Source organism: Chlorocebus sabaeus, chromosome 12, assembly GCF_047675955.1.
Source record: "Chlorocebus sabaeus isolate Y175 chromosome 12, mChlSab1.0.hap1, whole genome shotgun sequence".
In the NCBI taxonomy this organism is placed as follows: Eukaryota; Metazoa; Chordata; class Mammalia; order Primates; family Cercopithecidae; genus Chlorocebus; species Chlorocebus sabaeus.
Window position 1 is genome coordinate 27,779,691 of NC_132915.1, and position 23,795 is coordinate 27,803,485.

Below are 23,795 nucleotides of genomic sequence, written 5' to 3' on the forward strand. Positions count from 1 at the left end.
ATTCAGCAGCAATCTTGAAAAAAAAACAAAAATGTTAAGAAGGGATTCAGAAGGGGAAACAGATGGGAATAGGGCTAGCCAGCATGTGTGTGGACATAATTCAGGAAATAGGACAGAAGTTATGGCTAAGATGTAAGAAATCAAAGCCCCAACACATATGCAGTGAGATATACAATATCCAAGCCAGAGCAAAAATAATCAGGTCTATTTTCTACAAGGAAGGTGCAGTATAGTGGGGTAAAAAGGCCAGCACACTAGACGTGGAAAAGTTTGGTACTCCAAGAGGCAGTTTGGAAAAGTCTCTAAGATCTTAGCGTTTAAAGCCAGAGAAGAACAATGGATTTTAATTTGTAATACACTTTCTAGTTGTTTGACTTTTCACCAGTGATTAAGCTTCACTTGTTCTCAGTCCCCTCATCTGTCCAATGTGGATCACGTATGAGACCTGCCTGAAGAGCTGTCCAGAGGATGAAATGAAACGTTTTTAATGGAGCCATCTTGTTGAATTGATCCTATTGCATCAATAGGATGCAATCATAAAGGAATTTCATTTTAATCAGACTGCCCCTTCCCTCCCACAGCAAGTTATTTCCTTTTGTTTAATAAAAGTCTTAGGCAAGTCTCTTCTTGGCCACTGCTGTCCCTGCCCCAAGGGCAGTGTACTCCCTCTTTCTGCTGTGCCATATCAGGCATGACTTCTAACATTTAAGTTTTTAAACATGTGCCTGGACCCCATGTCCTCTAAATTCCAGGACATACATATTAATCTCTCTGAGTGGTTCCCTTGAAACTCCTCTCAACTGGAGAAAGAGAGGCACAGGACCCACAACTACATGAATCCTTTTTTAATTCTTCAGTCTCTTGTCTTCAAGGACATAACTACTTATACTGTTTTAATCTAATTTAGTCTCTTAGCAGGTCCTGCCTAGATGGTCTGGATTCTTGCTTTAAGGCATATGGTTCCTGCCAACTATCAAGAGTGTCTTTAGGCCCTTATCAAAACTCTGTGACAACAGGAAGACGGACTTGCCCATCCTCTTGCTACATCCAGCCTCATACCTGGCATGTGAAGGTGTGGGGGCTCAGTGCCAGTATCCCCTCCTTCTCTTTACACTTGGGACCTTGGGTGAGTCATTTAAGATCTGCAAGTCTAGGTTTAGAACTAGAATAATAATATATTTCTTGACAGCTTTATAGCTTTGTTGTGAAGAATGGAAAACAAGATTGATGAGCCAATGCTTTATACACAGGAAGTCTATAGGGAAATATGTAAATTGCTATTAAGATAGAGAATAGCAGTTCCATCAGAATTAGTGATTCCTCAGTCTATTTTCTTTTCTATTGAATACACATTCCAAATCTGGCAGGTGAAGGACAGGATTTCAATGGCCATCAACAAAAAGACATACAGACAGTAAATACTACTATTTATTTACACATTCTCATTAAACCTGAGGCTCGACCACTGTAATGCATGTAATATTGGGGAAGGAATGTTTGTGGTTCCTATACCTCATACCCCACTTCATCTTACGTCCTTTGTGATATGAGGTATAGGAATACCCAGAGACCAAAAGCATTTTTATATAGGAATCAAATATATGAGGTATAGGAATACCCAGAGACCAAGAGCATTTTTACATAGGAATCAAAAATGAATGTTTTTAAGGACCAAAAGTTCTTTAAAAACATTTTTTATATAGGAATCAAAAATAAATGTTTTTTAAGGACCAAAGTCTCTAAGTGCATGCCAAGCAATGCCTGTCTTGCCCAACTTACTCTTGTCCTGACCACAGCCCCATGCTGAAGACAGCAAGGTGAAGCTGGGTTTGTGGGGGAATGGAGCAAGGTGGATGCTGACTGAGTTGGGCATCACACTGCAGAGCCCCATCCACATGCTGGCTGATGACCCATGAGGCAGCCTGATGCAAAGGGAAGAGGGTTGGGTGGAAACTGAGGAAATCATCAGATTCCCCTGAGATCTGGGCTATGGAGCAACAGGTAAACCTGAGCAGAGAGAAATGGAGATGCCAGAGACTCTGTGTGTGCATGTGACACAGAGTGGTTGGGGTGGCGATGGGGATGCCTTGCTTTAGAGCTGTGTTAGTTCCTGAAAGTTTACTCATTCCATATCCAGGCAGCTGTCACTTTACAATAAATCCCCATTCTCCAGGTGATCCTTATTACTCTCTGTCCACTGCAACTATAAGAGGAAAGGAGGAAATGGCGCTGCCATGCTAAGCTAATTTGTCCTCATTACCTTGTAGAATGGAGAATCTTCTAGAACAATTTCCAATGCGAAATTATGCATCTTTTTATACTTGCCTCATTTCAAATGCTGGTCTAAAACTAGCCCAGCTTTGGGGGGCAGAATGTGACACAAACCCAATCTTTTCATCACTTGTACAACCACCCTCATCAAATCACCAGCTCTTCATGCCCAAGGCCATCCTCTAAGGCTAAATTGTCTTCAGCTAGTCCCAAAGTTCCTGACATTGTAGGACCCAATTTGCGGGTCTCCTAGGAGTTGAGCTCTTGCCTTATGCTGACTGGACAGACGCCTATGTAGCCAAGCAGTAACCTGCTCACCTCAATTCAAACAGGAATTACTTATGCCATAAATATTCTGCTTGTAACTGGATTGTACAAACATTATGAGACTGTTAATAGCATGTTTTAGTTACTCACAACTCCACCAGCTTAAGGTAAGTACAAAAGACTTGAAACCAAAGACCTAGGTATAAACTCTGTCTTCCACTCCCTAGCTGTGTGACTTTGAGTAAGTCGCTTAGTCTTTTGGAGTCTCTTTCCTCTCCTCTGTGAATTAGAGATGGTAATACCCACTTCGCAGGGTTATTATGGAGGTGAAAGGAGACATCTAACAGGATATTGTCACTGTAGTGACAACAGCATTATAGCAACAGGAACAATTTCATAGGCACTTTTATGTGCCAGGCACCGTGCCATGTACTCAACTTGCTTCATCTCATTTAATTCACCCAATCACTTTATGAGAGAGGCACATTTTACAGGTAATGTAGCTTCAGCACACAGTGACTAAGTCATCTAAGTAACTAACACAGTTAACGAGGGATGGTGCTGCACAAAACACTCCTCCTTTTACTTTTTCATGTTTCACTATGACAAAGATTTCCGACTTAAAACGAAGTAATAGCAATTACTTACTGGGGATTCATCGGTTCCAAGTCGCCGATATGTTGAATTACACAGCTTTTTAATTTTCTCAGGACCCTCTATATCATAATCTTTGGGAAAAGCTTCTCTGTCACGGTGCCTTAAGAAAAAATTAGGAGTACATTAAGGGATGAAGTTTATTTATTCTATATTGCATTCAGATTTTTAAAAACTATCCAGTGAAAAATTTCTATATTTGCAGCATTATTTTAACTATAAATTTATTAGATCTGTGACATATAAAGTATTTTCCATCTCTTTTCAAGTAATGCTGAGGCTAATTCCTAAAAGCAACCTAGCATAAGCGATAAAACTAATAATATCACCCAAACAATACTTCTCGAACATAGTAATAGTAATTACTCAGTGATTCCAATGAACTGAATCTTATTTAATAATGTAGATTAGTTTACCAACAGTAAATTCTAAAATAAGACATGGTAATATCTTGGAAAGGCAACTTTCCACTTTAGAAATTCTTTCTACCATGAATTTTAATTACAATTTTTTTCAAAACAAGACAGCAAAGTATTTACCCATATTGATTTATAACCTGTGCTTCCTGCTTCTAAAGAGGCAATAAAGGAAGCTGATAAACATGAGGTAGAAGAAAACAGTTCTTAAAAATGTAAATGGAAGAAGGAAAAAATATACCAAACATCTTGATTAAAAGAGTGATTAATAATAATAAGAGACAGGGCACAGTAACACATGCCTGTAATCTCAGCACTTTGGGAGGCAGGCAGATCTCTTGAGCCTAGAAGTTCAAGACCAGTCTGGGAAACATGGCAAGACGCCATCTCTACAAAAAAATACAACAATCAGCTGGGCTTGGTGGCATGTGCCTGTAGTCCCAGCTACTTGGGAGGCTGGGCTAGGAGGATCACCTCAGGGAGGTCAAAGCTGCACTGAGCCACGATTGGGCCACTGCACTCCAGCCTGGGCAAAGAATAAGACCCTGTGAAGAAGAAGAAGAAGAAAGAAGAAAGAAGAAGAGAAGAGGAAGAAGAGGAAGAAGGAGAAGAAGAAAGAAGAAGAAGAAGGAAGAAGAAGAAGAAGAGGAAGAAGAAGAGGAGGAGGAGGAGGCGGCGGTGGCGGCGGAGGAGGAGGAGGAAAGAAAGAGAAAGAAAGAAAGAAAGAAAGAAAGAAAGAAAGAAAGAAAGAAAGAAAGAAAGAAAGAAAGAAAGAAAGAAAGAAAGAAAGAAGAAGAAAGAAGGAGGAGAAGGAAGAAGAAGGTGGAGGAGTATGGGAAGAAGGAGGGGGGGAGAGGGAGGGGAGGGGAGGAGGAGGGAAGAAGGAGGGAGAGGGGAGGGGAAGTAGTGGGGAAGAAGGAAGAAGGGGATTTGGGGGTAGAGAAGGAAAAAGCAGAAGTGGCTGGCAACTGAATAAGCTATTTTTAATAGAACTTTCTTGAGTGAAATAGAGGAAGCTAAGACTAAGCACCCCTCAGAAGGTACATTGCTTTAAGGGATACAGGGCTAGAATTGTTTAGGGGACACTCAAGTACCCAAGAATTCAATCATTCAGCCATTCGTTTATTCTGCAAATGTTTTAAAATTCCTACTATATGCCAGGCACTTTGGTAGGTGTGGGGGATGCAGTGGGGAGTGAGTCTGATGGAGTCCCTGCCTTCAGTTGCTTGCAGTCTAGATAGAGAGACGCAAAAATAAGAAAAATCTACAACATGGTAAGTGTGGGTAAAAACCTAGGGAAACAGAATCACTTCCCTTAACCTAGATTGGGCACCCAATCCAAAGGGCATCCAAGTCATGAGGCCCTTTAGGACCTGACCCCCTTCCCCATCCCCACTGGACTGGGACTCAGCCCCTGCACTACCTTCCCATTAACACCCCTGCCTCCCCACCTCTGAGCATGATAGCAGAGCTCTGTAGTAGAACCCAGCAGCGAGGGAGCCCAGGGTGGGGTGGCAGGCATAACACCACACCTGAACCCTCTTCTCTCCTCACATCTGAGCATCAAAGTGCAAAACACTAAATGCTTTTTGGTAACCTACCAGCATTTTATGAGAGCCTAACAGGAAGCTTTCACTTAAGTCGTCAGGGGGGATATTGGACAACACAAGCTCAACCAGGTCCTAGCTGTTTGGCCTTGGGCAAGTCACTTAACCTTTCTGTGCTTCCATTTTCACATGTATAACATGAGGACAGAAATAATAACAATACCTCTTAAGATCTTAATATGAATTAAAATTTTTTTAAAAAGCAGAAAACCCTTCATATGCTGTTAAAGCATCACAAACATCTATGTATAGTGAATACTAATTGGGCTTCAAAATCTGGTATACATTGGAACTTAGTTTTGCCATAATTTAACTTAATTTTTCTTTCAAGCTCTCATTTTACCAAGTGGAAAAACCCGCATATTGGTCAATCCTGGATTTCTTCCAGTTCTGAGGGGTTTGTGTGGTGCCACAATGTCAAGAATCCATCTTTGCTGCCATCCTTTCTCCTTGCTTACATCTGCAGAAACACTCTCCTTCCCCCGTGGTCTTCCCTTACAGATCCATGCAGGTCTCCATTCTTCTGGCCTTGCCACACAGACTTGTAGGTAGACTGGTGCTCTGCTGCAAGGGTGCCACTCTCTAGCCCACCAGACATCTTCCAAGTCTCTCTCCACCTGGGTTCCTGGAAACCCAGGCACCATCCCTGGGTTACGTGCCTGACCCACCAAACAGATAGTGTTTCATCTCTCTAGCACTCTGGGCTTGGGGACACATGGGAGCCCCAATCTTCAACAGTTCTGAAAACATTACCCTGGGAATAGGGGATGATGGGGAGAGGCAATGACAGGTCCTGATATGGTTTGGCTGTGTCCCCACACAAATCTCATCTTGAATTGTAGCACCCATAATTCCCACGTGTCATGGGAGACACCCTGTGGGAGGTAATTGAATCATGAGGGCGGGTCTTTCCTGTGCTGTTCTCATGATAGTGAACAAGTCTGACAAAATCTGATGGTTTTATAAAGGAGAGTTTCCCTACACAAGCTCTCTCTTGCCTGCCACCATGTAAGACATGACTTTGCTCATCATTTGCCTTCCACCATGATTGTGAGGCCTCCCCAGCCATGTTGAACTATGAGTCAATTAAACCTCTTTCCTTTCTAAATTACCCAGTCTAGTGTATGTCTTTATTAGCATCATGAGAACAGACTAATACAGGTCCCATCTAGCTCCAGGATTTCCAAAATCTTAACTCAAATTCAGGATCCCAGACAAATTCAAACAGTCTCAGCTTTTTCTCTGGCCTTCTCCTTTGTGTGTCCATGAATTCTTCATTTGCTGTGGAACAGGGTGGCTTGGCTCTTCATGCTCCCAAATCTATCAGGCTTATGCTGAGACCCAAGTTTTTGAAATCCAAATCCAATAATTTGGCTCTTTCGTTACCTGCTGGGTCATTCTTCCCTGAGGCAATAAAACCGGAGTACATCCCTACAGCAGCACACAAATGAAGGGGAAATATACCAGTAATATTTCAGCGTATTTGCCCCAGGGCCCACCTCTTTATTAGACACTGAAGAAGGCATAGGGCCCGTACTACTAGAGGCCTACAAAATAACTACTTTTAAATCAGAAATATATATATATAATCCAGCTTGGATTATACCTGTCTTCACACCATCAGTCAAACCATCATTTTAAACTTTTTTTTTAATGGAAGAATGGGCCTAAGAAAGCAAAGATATTTATGGTCTGTGAAAGTCAGTATGTGGCCCTAATGATCCCACTATATACTTTAGGTTTCATGATAACTAAATTCTTACAAAAGATGCAGATATGTTCTTTTTTCATATAGCAACCTTAGATAGCAGCCAAAAGCCTAACATTAAAACCATGAATCTATAATGAAGGTGTTTCTTTGGGGGACTGAGCTAATGTAACTGGCATTTCCTCGTGCCTGCTGGCTGCCCACGGATGCTGTGCCCACAGCCTGTGGGGCTCTGAGAGATTCACAGCCCAAAATCTGCCCCTACTCCCAAGAGGCTGCCAGCCTAGCGGAGAGAAATATACATGTTTAGAAATTATAAAATGTATAAAATACACTGTATGAAACACAGTAAAATATATAGACCCAAATAAAATATAAGATATGCCTTTACTATATACCCTCTCTATAATACATATTTACCATATATAAAATGATTAAGGCTTTCTAAAGGAAACAGGAGACTGAATTAATTCTCTGACTTTATTACGTTAGGGGAACAGTGGCCTGTGCCTCAGATTTCCTGAGATGAACTGAGAATCATAAACTGAGGAACTAAATAAATCAACAGATTGAGAGTCTCAAATGAAAGGGGACATATAAGTGCAAAATATTATTAAGTGTAATGATAATATCTCCAACAGGCTTTAGTTGGGTATTTTTAAGCACTTCATCAAAACCAAGCCTTATAACCTTTCTGTGATTAAAATATAATATATACATATATAAAAATAATCAAGGTGCAATAATATATATTTCTTCTAGCTTCATTCTCCTTGCTACCTGCATTTATTTAGTCATCAAATGACTGGCCATGATTTTTTATTTGTTGCAATGAAAAATTCTTCATGAGAAAAATAAATAAATGTACTAAAATAGAATTTAGAATGCCTCTAGAGCAGTAACTTTCAAACTCTTCAACTACAGTCCCCAGTAAGAAAAATGATGCATCTTTTTTTTTTTTTTTTTTTTTTTTTTTACATGAAGTTTTGCTATTGCCCAGGCTGGAGTGCAATGGTATGATGTCAGCTCACTACAACCTCTGTCTCCCAGGTTCAAGTGATTCTCCTGCCTCAGCCCTCCAAGTAGCTGGGATTATAGGCAAGTATTACCGTGCCCAGCTAATTTTTTGTATTTTTAGTAGACACAGGGTTTCACCATGTTGGCCAGGCTGGTCTCGAACTCCAGGCCTCATGTGATTCACCCACCTTGGCCTCCCAAAGTGCTGGGATTACAGGAGTGAGCCACTGCATATGGCCAAAAAAATGATATATCTTAATCCAGAATACATACATGCATTTCTATGCATAAAATTGAAATCAAAATTTGTCCAGACACGGTGGCTCATGCCTGTAATTCGAGAGGCCAAGGCAGGTGGATCACTTGAGGTCAGGAGTTCAGACCAGCCTGGCCAACACAGTGAAACCCCATCTCTAGTAAAAATACAGAAAATTAGCTGGGCACGATGGTGCTTGCCTGTAATCCCAGCTACTCGGAGGGCTGAGGCATGAGAATCACTTGAACCCAGGAAGCAGAGGTTGCAGTGAGCTAAGATCGCGCCACTACACTGTAGCCTGGGTCCAAAAAAAAAAAAAAAGAGAGAAAAAAAATTGAAGCCAAAATTTGACAAACAGTCTTTACCATCATAGGAATTTGGATACTTTTTATTCCTTATATTTTATTTTTCAAAATGTCATTATTAATCCACTGAATTGAGTTCACAATGCATTAACGGGTCGTGAAAAATATTGCTCTAGACCAGTGGTTTTCAATCTGGTTGGAGAAGGGGATCAATCTGTGGCCTCCACTCCCACCCCAGAGACAATGCAGACATTTGGCAATGCCTGGAGACACTGATGGGTATTACTTCTAAGGAGGAGAGCACTACCAGCGTCTAGCGGGTAAAGGACAGCAATGCTGCTAAACATGCCACAATGCACAGGACAGCCCCCATCCACAGAGAAGTATCTTGCCCAAAATGTCCATAGTACCAAGCCGCACCCCAGACTCTCAGTGGTTCCCAAACCTAAGTGCTTCATGGAGCAGCCAAACTTTCCCCCAAAAAGGATGGGGCCAACATAAGGCTGCCAACTTTTTGTTTTGACAAGAACATTCAAAATAAAATAATCATCTATCACCTTTCATAAGAAGGCCTGTAACACCAACAATCAGTAAAAACAACCTCACAGTCCTTCAAACCGAATAGATTTAGCTATCTGAAAATCTTGCTACACTGAGTTGCAGGACTGAACAAACTGGAGTCCAGAGCTGCAGGTCAGGAAGGTCCCGCAGCTCCCAGAGGCTGCCCCAGGCCAGAGGGCCCAGCTCCCCATCAGCAGAGGAGAGGGTAGGGTTAGGTCATAGGATTATTCTTACAGGAAAGGAAACAGGTTACACTCTAGGTATGTTTATGTGGGGCAAGGGAAGTGGGAGGTTGCAAAGAAACCGGCATCTTTGTCACTGCCGCACCTTTCACATTGTTTTATAATTATCCATTCACGTATCAGCCTTCTCATTTGACAGAAAGCTTCTTAGACACAGGAATTATTTTTTATTCATCTTTGTGATCTTGGTGTGGCACATTGTAAAAGCTCATTAAATCTTAAATGATTGACTGATTGATTGATTAAATGAATGTTCTTACATTTTGTTACTGTCACCTTAATATAAATGCGGAAAGCAAAGACTTTCAAACGTGTCCATAAAAATGAAGAGTATCCTGGCTCAGTCTGCAAAAGCACATGTAAAGAGGGAGTAATTATGCATATAGAGATGCTAGTCCTTTGCAATGCTAACTTGTCTCCAGAGGAATTATAAATCTACTTGCCGAATGAGAAAACTTTCAACATACATATGCATAACACTGATTGCAAAGGGGTTTGAATCTGAGCAATAACTGACATGAGAACAATGAAAATCTGAGCTGAATTCTAGCTTCTGGTAACTTGACAAGAGACGCACTTTTCTTTGCAGATTTCAAAGATGTTTAAAATGTTTAGTTAAGACTCCAGATGGCAGAATATATTAATTTTAAATTTTAGAATTATTAATGTAGTTCACAACCATGCCGTCAGCTATTGTATTTTCTGATGTAAATCTAGCCCAAATGAGAAGCGAAAGATACCTTTTCTATTAGATTTTTATAATCATCTGCTATCTAGAACTTTAAAAGAAAATTACCCTTGAGAGTCAGCTATATTCCCTAACACATTAGAAACATAAAACTGATAGAATCAAAGACTGCAATGAGACATTTGACAATCCTCTTTGAAGATTTCATGGGCAAATGATTTACATGCCAAGGCAGTGTTATTCGGTGGCATAGCCCTCAAACTGACAAATGAAGACTTTCAGGTGTATTTGCAGAATCATAAAGAAAATCTTATGTTCTTGGGAAAAATTGTGACATTTCAGACTTATAAAGAAAGATTTTGTTTTTCTTTGTGTCTCGTGCTGTATGTGATCTGTGCATCTATAACCATGAAACCACAGAATTTGAAACTTAACTGCACTCAAAAGGAAACCATCTGATGGAGGCAGATAAGCGAAGTCATCTCCTTCACTCAGCATATATTGAGTGGCATGTAAATAAGACCTATCATTATTATAAATTTTCTTCATAGAAAATCTTCAAAACAGGAGGCCCTATGAAGAATATTGGAAGGAAACAAAAGGAATACAACAGTTGAAGGCTTTGTCTAGCATAGCAGTTTAAATGTTAAATAAATGTGGTCAGTCTGATTAACTGCCAAACACATGACTCTGAAAACAGCTGAAGGGACATGTATAAAATAGGGCAACACTACAATTGATAATCCCACCTGGGACACTTTTAGAGGGAAATAAGATGCTAAGTACACCAGGAGTGGTGAAAAAACGGACTGTCATGGTCAAACCAGGGCAAGTACGTTCTGCCACCCTATGTTTAGACAACTGGATCTCAATTATTTTCAAATCCTAGGATACTTCTGAGTTTCCTTGATCCTCTCCTCCAGAAACAACTTGCAATAACTGGCTGAAGACACTGGGTGGTGGAAAAGTAGGGCTAAAGGGGGAGTTTTTAAGGGACACTGTACATTAGTAATTACTGTAGTCTGAAAACACCTTGCAGATTTCCGGCATGGAGTGACGTGGAGAGATCAGCCTGCCTCCCTCCAAAACAAAAAGCAAAGAAACACTCAATTACCTGTGTAAGCTCCTATTCCAATAGTCTTAATCTACTGGCTTAAATAATCTGAATTAATTATTCCAGAATAACATCAAAAGATTACATTATGTCACCTTAAGATCTATTTTAAATCACACTTAGTGATTCCATGAGCTGTGCATATTGAGTAGATAATACAAAGTCTTCTGGTTTCAGGACAATTTGTTTCATTTACTTTAGAAAACAAATAAGTTTTTCTTCAGGAATAAAATCTAGAATTCAAACAGACTTCCATAATGAACATAACTACGCAAATACACATTTTTCCCTTTCCTCCTAGAATTCATTCAAAAACAGCAAAGGAAATGAAACAATTAAAAGCAAATAAATGTTTGGCAAAATCACAAGTTATGATCCCCAGATTATAATATGTACAAGGGCCATTAAAAGCAGCCAGAGTCCAGCTGAGGCCAAGGAGAAGAAGTGCTGAGAAGACATCAACAAGATTGCACAGAGGTGGGCCTAATGGAGTGCAAACCCAGTTACATTTCCCATGGCTGCACAGATAAACCCTTTCTCCGGAAACCATGGAAAATGTTAGATTAAATATTATTATATTTTGACCAGGTGCAGTAGCTCACACCTGTAATCCCAGCACTTTGGGAGACAGAGGCAGGTAGATTGCTTGAGGCCAGGAGTTTGAGACCAGCCTGGCCAACATGGCAAAAACCTGTCTCTACTAAAATACAAAAAGTTAGCCAGGCTAGTGGTGCACGCCTGTAAATCCCGGCTACTAGGGAGGCTTGAATCCAGAAAGCAGAGGTTGCAGTGAACTGAGATTGCACCACTGCACTCCAGCCTGGGCAATGAAGTGAGACTCACTCTCACAAATATATATGTGTGTGTGTGTGTGTGTGTGTGTGTGTGTGTGTGTAGAGAGAGAGAAAGAGCGGCATATAAATAAGAGTATTATATACTTTTAATGTATTGAACATTAATGAAGAATTTTCAGACCAATTTTTTGGGTGAAAGCTAGAACCAGAGGAGTAATTACAACTTCAAAACACCAAACCCACTCCCTTAGGGTGTTTACCAATGTTATACAAGGGTAATGGCTTTAGGTCCAGAGGTTCAATAATGTTAGGGCTACAGGGAGCTCCAGAGCCCATCCTAGGAAGGAAGTTTTACAAGAAAGCCTTCTAGATGTGATAGACATTGTATTCACCAATATATTTTATCCTTCTTTCCTGGGAATGCAGGAGGTGAAAATTCCCAGCACTTGCAGTTAGTACGGCCGTTTGACTAGTTCTGGCCAATAAAATGAATATACACAGAAATGATATGTGTCATTTCTGGGCTAAGACAGTGGAAGCTCTTCTACAGTATTCAACTCTTTCTTTCCCTGAAATGACTTTCTGAAATGTCATTTCTTTCTGAAATGACTTTTCAGATGATGGAGCTTCAATCAAGCTGATTCTCGGAGTGTCTATGTGGAAGAGTGCCCACCTTCCACCAAAAACCTACAGCAGACATTGTATGAACAGAAAATCAACCTTCATGTAATACTCACCGGAATCTGGGCTGGGGGGTGGGGGGATGCTGTTTGTTATCACAGATTAAGCTTAGCCTAATCTCACATAGAAATTAGTATCAAAAGTGAGCTATGGGTGCTGCTATCACAAAAATAAAAATATATATATGGCATTGGCTAAAAGCCAGGCAGAAGAAAATAGGAAACTGGAAAGGCCAAACGCTTTATAGCTAGAGAAAGTGAGAAGTCAAATCATGTACCTCCTGAGATTGAAAAAAAAATTGGGAAACTGTTGGTTTTGTGTGTGAATTGCTATTGGTTGTGTTTTCCAGGTATTTACAAAAGAGAATGAGATGAATTCAGGAAATAATTGACTGGACTTCAAGAAGAAATTAAACAAAAATGAGAGATTCCAAAAATCTGGGGCCTTGAGATATTAAAAGAGCCAACAACTTTTAGATCTCAAACAGTAAGAGAGAAAACTGACAAAGACTCTTTTGAGACAATGGTCCACTAAGGCTCTGCTTTGCAGCAAAGTTCACCCTATTGTTAGGCCCTCCCAGTAAATTCAGATACATTAGAGCTGTCAAAAGATAAAATTACAACAAGTTTAAAGATTGACTTGGCTTTTATTAATGATTCTAGCATCTGGCAACACCTCATTCTGGAAAACAGAATGAGTTGAGCAGAGGAGGTTGGCTTTATAGATAGAAAACGGCTGAAAAAAGCAGAAACAGAGAACAAAAAATGGATTGGCTGCTTCAAAAGTTCCTTTCCTGATAAGGTTAAAACACAGGGGACTTCCTTACTAGGCTGACTAAGGTAGACTGCAGTCTCCTGGTTTTTTCGAAAACTGGTCTGTTTCAAAATTCACTTTGATTATGTGGCACTTATCACAAGTGACTCCATTCTGGCTTGGTCTGGTCTACTGGGGCCTAGCGCAGGAAGCTGGTTCAAAACAATGGCCTCCTATAAACTTTGTTTAACAGAGCAAATATCTAATTAAGGAAATGGCCAAACAGAAAATTCCAAGGTTTCTGATTTCTGTGACTACATCAGTTTCAAAGTGAAATTCAAGGTGTTCTAAAGAGAAAAGGTAAAGAAATACAGCAAGTCTGAGAACTCTATCTAGTTTATATAGAAAGAGTTGAGGGTGAGATTACTAGCATTTGGAACAAACTGAATTCAAATAAATAAAAAAGTACTGTTTTTGAGAATTGTACTTCCAAATAAGCCAGGAGTCTACATTTGTAAATCCTTTGACTGTTCAATATTTAAAATATCCTTTGGTTCCCCAACATCTGGAAACAGAAAATGAACCAATTGAGTTGAACACAGGAGATGCATGTAGTCCAATATCCACTGCAGGCATGGAATAATGGAAAAGCTAAGATCACACCAGGGCGGAGCCAAGACCACAGAGAACAGTGGGAAAGAGAAGCTGCTCCCTGAGAGCCAAATCAGGGTCTCATCAAAGAGTATTCCTGACACCAGCGTAGAGCTTTCTAACAATGTCTGCTTGCTGCAGACAAATGACAACTCTGTCACTGCCATCCTTCTCCTTTCTGAGTAGGTGTCCCTATTATACTCATCCTGTCTCTGTCCCAGCACTGCACAGTTGACCCTTGAACAACATAGTTTGAACTATGCAGGTCCTCTTACACATGGGTTTTTTCAATGAAAGTTACACTGGGTGTGACTGCTTCTCCTGCCTCTCCTTCCACTTCCTCCACCTCTTCCTTGCTGCCTCACTGCCACCTGAGACAAGAGACCAACTCCTCCTCTTTCTCCTCCTCCTCAGCCTACACAACCTAGTCAATGTGATGACTTTATAATCATCCATTTCCACTTAATGCATAAATATGTTTTCTCTTCCTTATGACTTTTTAGCAATGTTTTATTTTCTCTAGCTTCTTTTATTGTGAGAATACAGTATATAATACCTATAACATACAAAATATGTGTTAATTGACTGTTTATGCTGCCAGTAAGGATTCCGGTCAACGTAGGCTATTAGTAGTTAAGTTTTGTGGGAGTCGAAAGTTATATGCAGATTTTCAACTGCACATCTGCCAGCACTCCGACTCCCGTGTTGTTCAAGAGCTAACTGTATATTGGGTATATCAAGTGGGGAGGACAAAAATCTGGATTTTTTTTTTCCCACAGGTTTTTGAACCAAGAAGAACCACAGTTAGTCTTGGTAGAGAAACTATGGCATAACATAAGCAGATCCTGGATTTTGACCTATGACTAGATGGAATTTGGGTCATTTTCCTTCGGTAAACATTTGGGTAAAGGGGTGAACATAGACTGTGTGTGGAAAGAAGAGTGAAAGCAATACTTATGACTTGCCTAAAGAATACAACTTCTGGTGCACATGGGACTTTTATAAAAATTAAGATAAAATATTTCAATATATTCAAAAAGTATAAATCATAGCTCCTGACCACCACGCAATAAAACTAGAAATTAACAACATTTTAAACAAATATCCTTCTTTGATCTGGAAATTTTTAAACACTTAATCAAACAACTCTTGAGTCAAAAGATCAATGCAAATTAAATTCCTTAATTTCTCAAAAGTGCAGACAAATTAAAACACCACTTATAAGAATCCATAAGATATAGCTAAAGCAGTACCCAGGGAAAAATCCAAAGCTTTAAGTATTTAGATCACTAAACATGAAAGAAGGAAAGCAAATAAATGAAACATCTAATGAAAAAGCATAATAAAAGAACAAGAAAACATAAGAAATAAGAAGAGCAGAGTAATTCAAGATAAAAGTACAATTAAGTAAGTTAGAAAACAGAAAAGAGGCCAAGAAAAAAATCAGTAAGTAAACAAAATAGACAAATAGATAAACTCCTAATAAACCAAGAAAACAAAATAGAGGGATATAATATCCATACAATGACATATTATTAAGAAATGAAAAGAAATGAAGTATTGATAAAAACTACAACACAGATGAACCTTGAAAACATTATGTAGGTCACCAAGGACCATATGTTGTATAATTCCATTTATGTGAAATGCCCAGAATAGGCAAATCCATAGAGGCAGAAAATCAATTATTGGTTGCTTGTAGCTCGAGGGCTGAGGGCTAGAAGAGGTTTGGGGTGAGGGATAAAGGGAGTAGGATTTATTTTGGTGGGGGGTAACAAAATGTTCTAAAATTGATTGTGGTGATGGATACACAACTTGGTGAATACTAAAAGCCATTGAATTAAATATACTTTAAAAGGGTGATTTGTATGGCATGTGAATTCCATCTTAATAAAATTGTTAAAATTGGATATAACCATCAAAATAGAAGAAAAACACCTTAATCATTAAAGATTACTTTCCATAACTCTATGCAAATATACATGGAAAGCTAGATGACTTACATGACTTTCTAAGAAAAACTATTTCCTAACACTGCTCCCAGTAGAAACAAGAAGTCAAAATAGACTATTTCCAAAGAAGAAATAGAGACAATTATCACAGAGCTGAGAGTTATTCCCCAAAACAGTACTAGTAGGGAAAAAAATTGGTATTTGTGCCTGAAAGTCCAGCAGGACATTGGGTATGCCTTGACCTGCTCATTTGTCAGAGTTATATGGGCAAGGACTGAGACAAGGAGCAAGACTTAACACATTACATTTGCCACACTGACTTTGACATGCATGGAAACCAACCAGTAGTGATTCCAAATTACTTAGGTTTATTATAAAATTGTTTTACATGAAAAGAAAAATTCAAATTAAAAAACCATGCAGTCTTTCCAGGCTAAATTTTTCTAATAGTGGACATAACAACTAATCATTTGTTAGAGGTCTGGGTGGGAGGTCACAGTATCTTAACCTCTGAGAGACTGTCTGCAGTGGCCCATTGTTGCCTATTGACACGCATCCCTACAAGGAGAGCAGGTGCCACTGATCTCTGAAAGCTCGGGGTTCTTATACAATCCTGAGTGGGGAATTCCCTTTCTGTGACTGGATCTATTATGAGTGTTGCTGTTCACACCCTTGCTATAAATGGCCATATGCAAACTAGCTAACCTTAATGTGTTGATGCTAGATACATGTTAGCTCTGCTGTTCTCATCCATCTGGCTGTTGTTATAGTTTATGGATATGTAAATTAGGCTTCATATAGATAGATGGATAAATGCTGTTAAGATGCTATGGCCACCTCCAGGACTAAGAGTCACAATTCTTACAATCACACATTCTGCATCACAAGATACCAGTCATTACACAACAAAAAATGCCCACACATTTCCAAAGACTCTCGGGGAAAGGGTAGTACTGCCCTTGGTTGGAAACTAATGCACTATACCTTAGTTCTCCTTGGGGATCCTAGGGACTAGGTGAACCCCCTCTGGAAATCTTCCCTCATCCAACAGGCCTACGTTAAATGCTCCTCTTGGATGCTCCCTGAGCAACCTGCTTACCGCTAATCATAACACATATCGCAGTACATTGTAATTGCTAGGGTAGCCCTCCCCACTCCTGTCCCACAATAACCTCTAACATCCTAAAGGCAGGTGGGATGTCTTAGTCACAGTCAAATTCTTAACCCAGCAAAGTGCCTGCAACAGAGCAATGGATTCATAAATACACTTTTAATAAATGCCTTTCAAAAAAGAGTCCTTCATCTAGGAAGAAGATAGTGAATAAAAGCTTAGTGCTTTTTTTAAAAAAGCTTATTTAATGCTTCTGGATCCTTACTGAGCAATTCAGTTTTTCCAAATGTTTAAAAAATTGTGACAAGTTATTTATTCCTATATTTTAATTTCAAAATAGTTTTTCCTATCACTATCTATAAAAGGAGGCTAAATTATTTGCAATGAAATTTACTTTGCAATAGATAAATGGTATTATGTTAATTATTCCATTTAATTGAACCCCGAACAATCTGATTGGAGATCTAGTAGCTTACCAAAGAAACATATTATAATATTTCTGCCAATTAATTCTCTTTGTTAATGCATCACAACTTAGTTAAATATAAAAAGAAAATACATGGTGTGACTAATAACAATTAAAACATAATTGCATTTCAAGTGAAATAAAGGAAACAGTAATAAAGATTAATATCTATCAAAACCAGTAAGAAGGCTGGGTGCAATGGCACACATCTGTAATCCCAGCACTTTGGGAGACCAAGCTGGGAGGATTGCTTGAGGCCAGGAGTTCAAGACCAGCCTTGGTATTAAAGGAAGACCATCATCTCTACCAAAGAAACAAAAATATCTTTTAAAATTAGTCAGGTATGGTGATGCGTGCCTGTAGTCCCAGCGGCTTGGAAGGCTAGGGCAGGAGAATCACTTGAGCCCAGATGTTTGAAGTTACCACAAGCTATAACTGAGCCACTGCACTCCACCCTGGGTGACAAAGCGAGACCCTGCCTTTAAAAAAATAAAATAAAATAAGAATATTTAAATGTATTCATAACTTTTGCAAAGCACTGCAAAGATATATTTCATCTAATCTCTATACAGGATTTCTGTTTTCAGCCCATTACATCTAAGATAAATTTTTAAAAATTGCATCGAGTAAGTACAAGTTGGCTGGGGAGGGAGAGTTTAAAGTCAAAATAGCATCAATTGTAGGAAGTCTCCCAATATATTAATGGGTTATGTTCTAGACTTTTGCTGTGAAACTGAGGGTTTGGAATTTGCTATTCCTTCTCCACCACAGTAACTTTCTCTAGGACTGCCAGCCCAGCACTCTTTCCTTCTCCTGGGTGCGTCCTCCTTGTTCGTGGCTCTTGGAGAGCTACCATATTTCCATTTGCTCTTGCCCAGCCAGATGACTTCAAACAGGTACTCGGCCCAGGGAAAGACATATGGCCTGAAATTTGTTGAGCCAGAACTGAAAATACCTTAAAGCCAACCTTTCTTTGTGGGATGAAGATGTAAGTTATACATTCCAGAACTGCAGCAGCCATGTTTCCCATACTCTTCCACAACAGGATGAAGCAAACTCACAAACAGAGAAGGGAAACACAGACCTGGTGGCATTTTCATCCTTCGTTTCAGTTGTTCCTGAGGCCCAGCTTACCCCTGCCCTTCTCACCTGGTAATCAGTCATCCAGGAATATCCTGAGTTAATTCATTCTGTTTTCTTAGGCTAGAGCAAGCTGACCATCTGTCACTTGCAACGAAAAGAGTTCTGACCAGTACCCACAGAAAATGGTGCCAATGGGGATGAGCTCCCAGGGAAACTCAGAGAAGTGTATCTAACAGTACTAGTTATAGTGCCACAAAACCCCCTGAGCCCCGAGTTTGGGCTTCTCAGTGTGAACCTCTCCTTATCAAAATGTCACTAAGCCGCACATTCTTCTAACTTCCTCCCCCAACCACAACACTCTTACCTAGAAAGAGATAGTCAGTAAGGTAAATGAAAGCAACCTTGGTGAAAAAGTACTTCGGACTATCTGTGAGAGGAAAGACTACAGCAGCACTACAATAAGGAGAGGACTCTAAAGGCTCCCACAGCCCAGTTATGAGTTGGGTATAAGGGTAGGGGTTTGGCTTGAGGCAGAGGTACTTCTGTACAGCAAGGATCTTTCCTAATCCAAGTTTGCCTGTGTGGTGAAATGCCTCTTCTGTATACTTTGCCTTACCAGGGCTCATCTTGCATGTAAAACAATTTTATTTTTGTAAATGCCAGTTAAGTTGAGCAAACTTTCACACAAAGGTCATGGCACAATCATTCTATAACTATCGGTTTTCAGAAAAAGAATTTGACTGGAATTTCATAAAAGAAAATAGCATTGAAAGAAAAATGTAGTCAGGGCAAAAGGAGGCAGAGTCTCCTGGATTTCGTCTTGAAAAATAAAAAAATATAGTGCTTTCCCCAAAAACTACTATATCCAAAAGCATTTGTAGGTAATGTGCGTATGTTGAGGAATGAGAATGTAGGACTAGATTAAAAATAACGATGGCGTAGGATCCACCGTTGTAGAACACAGACGAGAATGAAAGGGTGGGTAAACCAAATGAATGTGAATAACATCATGCTTTTTACCCAACAGAAACTAGCAATTAAAAAGATATTTTTAAAAGGCTCATAATAAACCATGGAGGGTGACTCAGATGCTGAAAGAAATGAAGTATTGTGTCTAAATTCTGATCCTTTAGAAAATGTTTACATCCAGGTAAAAGCTGTAGAAAGTGATATCACAAATTTTAAGTAATTTTACTTTATTCTTGTTATGAAAATACATGTTTGTTATGGAAAATGTAGAAGTAGCAAAGAGAAAAAAGAAAAGGAAAAATAACCCGTAAATCCACCATCCAGTAATAAATATCATGTTACATGGTGAATATTTTTTCACTCTCTTTTCAGTGAATATAGACTCATTTATTTTATTTTATTTTATTTTATTTTATTTTATTTTATTTTATTTTATTTTTTGGAAACAGGGTCTGTCACCCAGCTCTGTCACCCAGGCTGGAGTGCAGTAGCTCAATCTCAGCTCACTACAACCTCTGCCTCCCAGGCTCCAGTGATCCTCCCGCCTCAGCCTCCCAAGTAGCTTAAACCACAGGGGTGTATCACCACACCTGGCTAATTCTTGGTGTTTTTTTGGTAGAGATTGGGTTTTGCCATGTTGCCCAGGCTGGTCTCGAGCTCCTGGCTCAAGCGATCCTCTCACCTTGGCTTCCCAAAGTGTTGGGATTACAAGCGTGAGCTACTGTGCCCGGCCTAGACACATATTTTTAACCAAAGAGAGAATTCTAGTACATATTGCTTTTTTATACTTAAAGAGATTAATTTTTCAAATATTAATCTTTGTACTTTTCTTTACTGAGCCACCCTTTAAAATAACTTTTGCTCTAATAAATCAGAGATACCCACATTTGCTTTGGGAAGAATTAGGACTGTTTCACCAGAAATCTGAAGAAAAATGGAGTATTATTGATTAACTTCTGACTGACAAAATGAAATTTTTGAGTTCTGAGTGAGATGTTTTCTTGAAAGTCAGGATTGAGAAACAAAAGGACTTCTAAATTTCTTAAGCTTCTATTAACAACAAGAACCAGAAGTTCCCAAATGTACCACAGGGATGATGACTTTGTAATTAATCTTCTGAAGAACACTTTAGAAACTAAAAGAGGAGCTTTGGTAAGTCTCAAGCCAATGGGAGTAAACCATCCTGGGCAAACCATGGCATCCTCTCGCCCTCTCTCCAGGGCATTGAGAGGGAAGCTGAGTTGAGTGTCACTGGGCCAGCTGCAGGCCACCATGTTGAGGGCAGAGGTGCCCCACCTCTACCTGTGGTTGCAGGGTGACCAGCCTAAGTCAGGGGCTGTGCGAGGACGAGCCTGATAGGTATCTGCAGTCCTCTGCAAGAGACCAAGTGGGACTGAATCTGGAGGCAGAGACACCAAGTTCTCAACAAACCAACAGGATCAGCCACAAATTCGGCAGCAGCATGCACAGCAGTTGGACCACGATGAGGCGAGCAAGGACAAGGACCTACAATAGATCCGGAGGCCTCACTCCTCCACCCCCACCCAAACATCACATAACCTCAGCCCCTTGTACACATACAGATGGTGTTGGGGGAAGGAGAAGGTGGAGGAGGAAGGACTCAAGGAGTGGGCACTGTTCTGAACGAGACTATTTTAACCTAAAACAAGCTGTTAAACTAAAAGAGACACAGATAAGCTTTAATTGGCATGCTTGAATTTTTCTCTAGTAACCAACAGTTGAAAAGTTTGAGGATTGGTTTTAGAAAATAAATTTTATATATGCATCTGAGTTGTGTGCATATTTCTAATTCTGCTACCCGCTAGAGTGAATATATTTCCATGTTCTTAGCCTACTGTTACATCATCTTAAATGCCTGCATGATATTATAATTTGGAATTTTTTAAAGTATAAGTTGAGAAATAAAAGTATCTCTTTAAAGTGTAAATATCATTCGTCCCCACATTAACTCAAAACCTCATTAGTACCTATCAGTTCTTGATGGTATGACACACACTGCAACAAGGAACAGCACAAACTTAGCTCCCATTTTAAAATTCTTCACTATTTTAACAGAAGTGTATGTTATACCCTTCTAAGGTCATTTCCACAGAGGTGTCCAAACGTACTTCCATGTTATGTTATTGCATCAAGAGCATGGCTGTGAAAATCAGCCCTGGTTTGAGGGAGGATTTTGTACTACACTGTGGTCTTTTACCTCAAAGCCTCGTTAAAATATAAATATAGGGCCTCAGCCTGCAGTACATTTTGGGTTTCTGTCTTTATTCTTTCTGCCTGCTCATTTGCTCATTTATTTGAGAAACATTAATTGAGCACCTACTGCATTCTTATCCCTTGTCCTGAGGTTTGCCCTTCTTTCCGCCTTCTAACTATAGATCCAAAAAAGCCCCTTTAAAGCCTCTTCTCTCCCCCGTCAAATTTTGTGTTGTTTGCATGGAAACCACATAACCAAACTTAAACATGTGTACAAATTAAGAGTAATAAGCTTCTGATTGAGGGCCTGAGTCTATGTCAAAGGCAGAAAGATGAAGGCTTGATAGAAAAGAAGACCTTGTGGATTTCAGCAAAAGGACAGGCTGCAGCATGTGGTTACCAAGGGGCCTTATCATTTTTTTTTCTTTGCTTTTTATCATAGTTGTCGAATGTGTGTTGGAAATGTAGAAAGATGGGACTGCTGGCTAGCAAAGCTCTGTGTAGCACAAGCTTGGTCTCCAGTGACAGGAGGAACTCTAAATGCTTCCAGGTTAGTACCTGAGAAAATCATTCATTAAATACAAGAAGAATGACACAGCAAATTAGAAAATTCAGACACTCTTTTCTATTTAAGTGCACTCATGATATCCAGGTGTCTTGGAATTGGGTGCTCCTGTGAACATGAAGTACCTTAAATACATATAAACTTCCTGTTCAAACAGTGCAGTAGGGTAGGGGGAAGTCTGAAGAGCTTCATGGAAAGATTCCCTCCCTTTAATTCTAATTTATTGCCCCAGCCCAAATGATTTTGTGTAAAAGTATTTAAAACTACAAAATTCTCTACCCCACAGTTATCACTATATTTCTCTTCCCTTTTTTTCTGTTTATCTTTCTGTTTTCTTCCTATAGGGGACAGGAAGTGAAACTCCAAGGCTCTTTAATTTGGGGCTTAGGCAGGGAAGAAAAGTAATTAAAATCACAAATACATAAAATTAACCTGAGTCCTTAAAACTACATGTCACCATGGAGACCAGAGCAAGAACTGTCTCCATGGAGATCCCAATGCCTTTGTTTTGCTTTAAATTATTATCACTTGTTCCCAGATGTCAATTTGGCCAAGGAAAAGATAAATATGAATGAATGAATATACGAATTAGCCTCACACGAGATAATTTGTTAAGGGTAAGTCTAAATTGTTGTGATTCTTAGTATTTCATCATTCCAATGAGTGGGAAGATATCCTAACAGAAAGTATTTCCCCTTAGTTCAGTTCTAATGGAATCACCTGATGATATGGCTTCATAAATGCTACAGGAATTAGTGGGGTAAAATAATTCCTAGAAAAGGCATCTCTCACTCGGAAGCATTAAGGTGTGATGAGGGTGATATGACTCTATCAACCACTTCAGTTGCAAGGCAGAGGTGGCTCTTTGGTAATGTTTTATCCCAGTAACAGATGAAAGGTATCCCCTAACAAGGATTCTGAATATAGTACTTTATCACGTCTATTATACACAACTGTTTTTAATATGAGTAATGAGGTCAAATAGCTCTGTATCACATGCCAGATAAAGAGAAACACAGGGAAAAAATCTAAATGTTTGAACTGTTTAATCAGAGGAAAGTCAGAATTTCTCCCAGATATAGATTTTATTTTGTGCATATGTGTACAGTCACTTAACTGATTGAATACTCTGTTGAGAAGCCATGCAAATGGTGTGTTTATAGATATTAAGTGTTCATCAGTTAAATAAGAAATCACTAATAAAAGCTATTAAAATTTAATAAAAATTTAATCTATCATAAAACAAATCAATAGAAAGCTAACAATTATGACCAAATTGCATAAAAATAAGTCAATGACATCATTCAATTTAGAATTTTACACAACCTGAATTTTATTCAGCTTTGTAGGACAGATCTTGGTGACTGGCTGGATATGGAAGAACAAGTATGCCAGCAATACAGTCAGCACAGAAAATGCTAGTGCTTCTCACATTTCACAGTCAATTCTT

General features: G+C 39.4%; 1 protein-coding gene across 3 annotated transcripts in view; it reads right to left on the bottom strand.

Annotated features, from left to right (window-relative positions):
• The window catches only part of CFAP95 (cilia and flagella associated protein 95), an 88,977-nt gene that overhangs the window by 61,256 nt on the left and 3,926 nt on the right, over nt 1-23,795 (bottom strand). For 2 of the 3 annotated variants that reach the window (XM_037998477.2, XM_007969451.3), the window contains exon 2: nt 3,187-3,295. The exons of the other annotated variant lie outside the window; for it this stretch is intronic. In XM_037998477.2, coding sequence (XP_037854405.1) covers nt 3,187-3,295 — 109 coding nt within the window. The remainder of the gene's footprint in view (nt 1-3,186; nt 3,296-23,795) is intronic. 3 annotated transcript variants of the gene reach the window in all.